Raw genomic sequence first — 6266 nt, forward strand, 5'->3', positions numbered from 1 at the left:
GACTATGCGCAAAAGCAACATGACTGCTTATATTTCCAATAATAGAACAGTAACTTACAGAACATGAACTTCAATCAAGAGTGCATCTACGAAGAATCTTCAGGGACGACAATCAACACATAACTAATAGGCCTTTGTAGGAATTAGTTCCAGATGCACCTTTGGCAACACTTGATCTCACTATGAAGAACATTGTTATGCAATGACAATCTTTTTCATGAGAACAGCTCAATTGATCTGATCATGCATTTGCCTTGAATATTTACTCCACAACCATCGATTTTAACTACATGTCTCCATAGAAAGAAATTACAACATGATGTTTTAATCTGATTCCAGCTCCATCCTCGTTCTAAGCCGCATCAGAAACTTACTCCACCATTTCATTCCTTTAACACATGATAATCAGGCTTAAAAAGGTTCAAACTTTGCATTTCTTACCACCAAACCAAAGACTAAATTCTTTCCTAAATTCTGTATGACATATCAACACGCCTTTGCGTGTAAAGCAATCTATTCAACATTTGAATTAGACAAAGGGAAATGGGGAAAAAGTAAGTAAATTTCAGCGTATGGAAGCAATTTGCAACTGAAGAACAAAATTTTGGAGCACATTTATTAATTATAATTAACAGTTGCATATAAATGCAATGTGATACAAAGAACCAAACTAACCAAAGGCCTGAAACATTACATCGGACAGTCAGTATCTTGCGAACTCTTCAAATAACTTCAATTTTATCATGAACTAGGTTTTCTGTGGAAAAGAAAAAGGGAAAAATGTGTTAATGAAGGTATAATAAATAACCCAAGAATAGAGTATAAATGAATAAAAAGAGAATAATTACCTCAACATCAATTTTGTACAAATCCGCTGTTATCTCAGACAACCACAAGCCGGGGAAAAGAGACTGCAAAAGAATTGCAAACAAGAACATAAATAATTAGATATAGTGAACTCTTAATATAACTAAAAATGTGCTTCTTTTCTTTCCATTCCTCCTTCACGGGTGATTAAATTGAAAAGCCAACCTCATATCGATCTAAAGAGCGCCAGAAGAACAGATAAAAACTAAAACTGGACAAAATTTGAAGAAAACATACAAGTAAAAACAGAGTAAACTAAATTGGCTTTTAAAAAAAGTGAAACTAAATGTCATTACCAGTCAAAGAGGATGAGATACAAGATTAAAATTGACCCATTCTCTTTGTCCCAATTATCATTGATAAAAGAAGAAAATGTTGAGATAATCAATGAAGAGGATGAGGAAGACCGCACTGATCAACAGGAGAATCAAAGGAAACAAAATTGATCCGTTTTCAACAGGAGAATCAAAGGAAACTAAAGACTAAGCCAATCAAATAACATTACAAAAATCTAATTAAGTAGCTTAAAGGAAAAGAGATGCTTTTACCCTCAAATCCTCTCCAAATTGACAATGTCCGATAAAATTAAATTGACGACAGACAACATCTAATTTAATCAAGGACTCCCAAAGCAGTTAAGAGAATCATCTTTGCGATCTTAAAACTTCAGGAATGTGAGCTCAAGAGAAAAATCAGCCCACAGAACAATAAAAAGTCAAATGCAACAAGAAAGATAGGATGAATCAAAGAACAAACCAATCGACAAAGTTTCTTCTTTTCAAAACAATTGAGAAATCGAGGGTTCGACTTTCAAGAATCTCTTTGAAATCCTCAACAAAATCAGCTCACAGAATCAAACGAACAACAAAAAAAATCAACTATAATAGACATTTTCAATTTCAAATGCAAGAAATCGAGGGTTCCACTTTCAAGAATCTCTTCGAAATCCTCAACAAAATCAACTCACATAATCAAATGAAGAACAAAAAAAAAATCAACTAATAGACATTTTCGATTTCAAATGCAAGAAATCGAGGGTTCGACTTTCAAGAATCTCTTTGAAATCCTCAATAAAATCAGCTCACAGGATCAAACGAAGAACAAAAAAAAAATCAACTAATAGACATTTTCAATTTCAAATGCAACAAGAACACACCAATAAATCAAAGAACAAAAAAATCAAGACTAATCGAACAAAAGATCTCAAATTTTGCCCTTACATCGAGCTGCCTCTGAACATATTTAGCCCTCTTCTTTGGTCTCCTCGGCGGCTTCGATCCCTTCATCTTCACAAAATCCTCTTCAATCTCCTCCCTCTTCAACGCCACAGAAAACTTGCACCTTTCCCCTCTGTTCCTCTCCTCTTCCTCCGATCTCCCCAATTTCACCAGATTGCCCCCCTCCACCGCCAAAATCGTTGGCGACGGCGGCGACGGCGGCGATGGCGAGCTCCGTTTCAAGTTCGGACTCGGACTTGCGTTCTGGTTTGAGATCCGATTCGGATTCGCTCGCCGAGTCCGAAGATTCCAGGGCCGAGCGGGCGAGGACGACTCCGCCTCCTCCTCGACCCGCTTCAGCTTCGGCTTGGGATCAGATTCCGATGAGGATTTGTTGTTGGTGGCGGTGACGTTGCCTTCGGCGGTGAGGTTAACGCAGCGGAGGACGCGCTGGTTGCCCCAAGAGAGGGTTGGAGGGAAGGAGAACGGGATTTTTTTTTTTAATTCTTTTTCGTTGGTTTAGAGAGAGAGAAAGAGGAGGGAATTGGAGTGGGGGAGAGAGAGGATGGCTGCTTTAATAACGTCGTTGTGAGGAGGTTCGTTTTATTCGCGAGGGTTCATATGTTATATTATAGGCTTATTTTCACTTTGATACGCTAAAATACACATTGTTTTCATTTTGATACCCTAAAGTTTATTTTCAACACTTCGACACCCTAAATCACTTTGATACCCTTTGTTTAACCGAGATTAAATAACCAGATTAGTAAGTAATTTTTGTGCACTACTCTTACTAGTTTGGTATTTCTCCTATTTCTGACAACGTTTTAGTACTTTCGTTGAGCTAAATGTGCAAGGAAAAAAAAGGGCGAAACCTCACGTAATGTTATTAGTATTATCTTATTCACAAGGACAGCACAAAAAGATTATTTCGTACATTTATATAAAGATAATAGTTATATACTCAAGCTTATGCAAGAATGCAGGGCCGGCCCTGAGATTTTGGTGGCCCTTGGCGAAAATAAAAAATGAGGCAATTACATGGGCCCTCAGCAATTACTCCTACAGCAAAGGCAAGGCAATTATGATATAAACGGTCATATAATATACTCATATACCGAATATTAAATGGGCCCTCAGCCCCTCACCTAATTAAGTACTCCAAGCCCAGTAATCAAAAAACAAATGCTATATTAAATGGGCCCTCAGCCCCTCACCTAATTAAGTACTCCAAGCCCAGTAATCAAAAAACAAATGCTAACGGGCTGCTGGACATTACATATTACTACTAAAGATATCTATATAAATTGGAGGCCCCCCTATGTTTGGGGCCCTGGGCCGTCGCCCCCCCTGCCTAGGCCCAGGGCCGGCCCTGCAAGAATGTTGAGTTTCGTACAATGAAATAAAGTTTAGGAGGAAATGGAGAGAGCATGGTCTTACCTTCATACATGGTGAAAAGGGGGGCTGTTAGGAGGAAAAAAGTTTTCGCCAGGGGTTTAACATAAGAAAAAATAAAACTCGTAAGAAGGGTATTTAAAAAAAATACAATTTGATAATTTTGTCATTTAACAAACCGTTTGCTTTGTGATGAGTGGAATAGAAAGACTGAAATACGTGTATCCCTATCCGATCGAGTAGGAATTGAAGCTGTGCATTGTGATGTCAATTGTATTTGCTGATTAAGTTGGGGGGTATTTCAGTCTTGTTGTTCCACTTAATAACAGATTAAACAAAAGACGGTTGTTAAACAAGGGTATCAAAGTAACGAAGCGTGTAAACTTTGGAATGTCAAAGTCAAAACAAAGCCTATGTTAGGTGTATTTTGTAGAAAGAACCTCGATACTTTGGTTTTCCGTCATAGGAAAAAGGGATCTTAAAACGTACCAAAAAAAAAGGGATCTCAAAAATAAGTTAACATCACAAATTAAACACACATGACTTTGTAGTTTGGCAATAAACAACGAGGATCTTTGTAATTCAAGTTTCCCCACAAAATTTCCCAGTTAGCCAATGTTGAATGGCAGACATGTCTTTTTCCTAAGTTAATTCCCAAAAACTGATTACTAACTAATTAATCTCAAATCGTTAACTAAGTATACTGATATTTCCTGTATCACTTTTTTATGTAATTCATTTTTATGGAAAATCGTTTATGTAATTTAGATGGGCTTACAGTCCTAAGTATGAGTTGTTATTTGTTATAGTGGTGAAGCTACATATGATCCAGTAGTGAGAGCATTACTGGATTTTCTACTTTATTTGTATTTTTATTTACGTTTACTTGTATTTAGTGCTCAGTGCACTACTAAATTTAAGATAGGACACCCCTTGATGCGGATAAAATTATAAAAATATCAATACAGATTCCAAATAAATTCATGATATATAAGTTTTATGATGACACCACTAAGATAAAATTCTAGTTTCACCACTGGTTCTTTAGGACTAGTTAGGAGTCTGAAGTCCATGTTACTTTAGCTACATCCAAATTTTAAAAATTTTGTTTAGTTAGATGATATTGCAATATCAAAATATTATTACAATAACAAAATAGATCAAAAATAGAGGTGTTGCTCTAACTAGGCCTGTCCAAAAATCCCACGATTCTACACCAAGAGCTCTTAAAAGGCCGAGATCCGATGTGTAGAATTTTTTTGAGAAGATAGATGTCATCAATGATGAACACGGTAGGATCCTTACTCAGAAGGCTAAATGTGTGTTGTGCGGTAAGACTTTCCAAGCTCATCATAAGAACGACACCAACCACCTCAAACATCATATAGAAAACACAACAAATGCCAGATCCTCAAGGTGATATCCGACAATCTATGATTTCCCAATCATCCTCTTCTGATAGTCTCGATAGTTAGAATTATGACACTATCCGAGCCAGGAAATGTGTCATCAGGTTTATCATTCTTAAAAACCTTCATTTCAAATTAGTAGAAGATGATGAATTTGAATATATCTTTAGAGATGGTTTTTATCCCGTATTTACAAAATTTTCTCGTCAAACTTGTCAACGTGATATTTTAAAATATTATCAGGAGGAACAAGAAAAAATAATTTCTTATTTTAGAATTTTAAACTATAGATTTTCTTTAACTTTTGATATTTGGACATCTAGAGCACAAACTGGTTATTTATGTATCACAACACACTGGATTGATAAAAATTGATAAATGTTTAAAAGAGTTATTTCCTTTATTACAATTAAAGAGTCACATACTGGTATTAATGTTGCAAATTTAATAATTGAAGAACTTATAAAATTAGAAATTAATCAAAGAATATTTTCTTTTTCACTAGATAATGCAAGTAATAACAATGTAGCTATTGATTTTATCAAAACAACTCTGACATTATCATGTCATGGTGATCTTTTTTTATATTAGATATATCTATCATATTTTAAATTTAATTGTTTAAAATATATTTATTGAAATTAAACCCATGATAGAAAAGGTTAGAACAGTTGCTTATATGCATAATGCTTCTGAACAAAGATTTAAAAGATGGAAACAATTTTGTAAAAAAAAATTATAAGCCCAGACTAATTTCAAAAGATGTTAACCATATGTGTAATTTCACCAATGCAATGTTAAGTGTGACAATAGAATATAAAGAAATTATAAATAATTTTATAAATTATTATGTTTCTAGTTCTAGCTCTGGTAGCACTTATGGAATAACTGAAGATGAATGGACAATTATATAATTTAAATGAGATGTTACAAGTTTTTTATGATGTTACAATGTTATTATCTGACTGTTATTATCCAACTATTACTTTAATTGCTTTACAACTTTTAAATATTCAAAAAAAATTTGCTAAATATCGTATGAATGATACTTTTGGAGCTATAATTTTTTAAATGAAGAGCAAGTTTAATAAGTATTGTAGGCCTATTCCTCATAATTTTTGTTTGGGATTCTTATTGATCCCTGTTTGAAGGATATTGACATTTGAAGTTTGTTACAATCATTGTATGGTGGATAGATTATAGACTTAGATGACGGATCCACCCTTACTTCTACTTCTCATCATTTAACTATTAGAAATTTTTTTCAAACCTTATATGATGAGTATGCACCTAGACATGGTGTAGCTACACAACAGTCTACAGCTTTGGCGCCTTCGAGTTCAAGCCGAGGTAATATAAGTTTTGATAGGTATGCAAT

At 34.6% G+C, this 6266-nt stretch overlaps 1 protein-coding gene across 1 annotated transcript; it reads right to left on the reverse strand.

Moving 5' to 3' along the window:
• On the reverse strand, nt 545-3534 carry LOC109841051. Its single transcript, XM_020409917.1, has 4 exons — nt 3525-3534; nt 2088-2590; nt 849-911; nt 545-757 (listed from the first exon to the last, which is right to left on the reverse strand). Exons 1-4 carry the CDS (start codon nt 3532-3534, stop codon nt 749-751), a joined length of 585 nt encoding a protein of 194 aa, XP_020265506.1. The 3' UTR covers nt 545-748.

The sequence above is a fragment of the Asparagus officinalis genome, chromosome 1, assembly GCF_001876935.1.
Source record: "Asparagus officinalis chromosome 1, Aspof.V1, whole genome shotgun sequence".
Classification (NCBI taxonomy): domain Eukaryota; kingdom Viridiplantae; phylum Streptophyta; class Magnoliopsida; order Asparagales; family Asparagaceae; genus Asparagus; species Asparagus officinalis.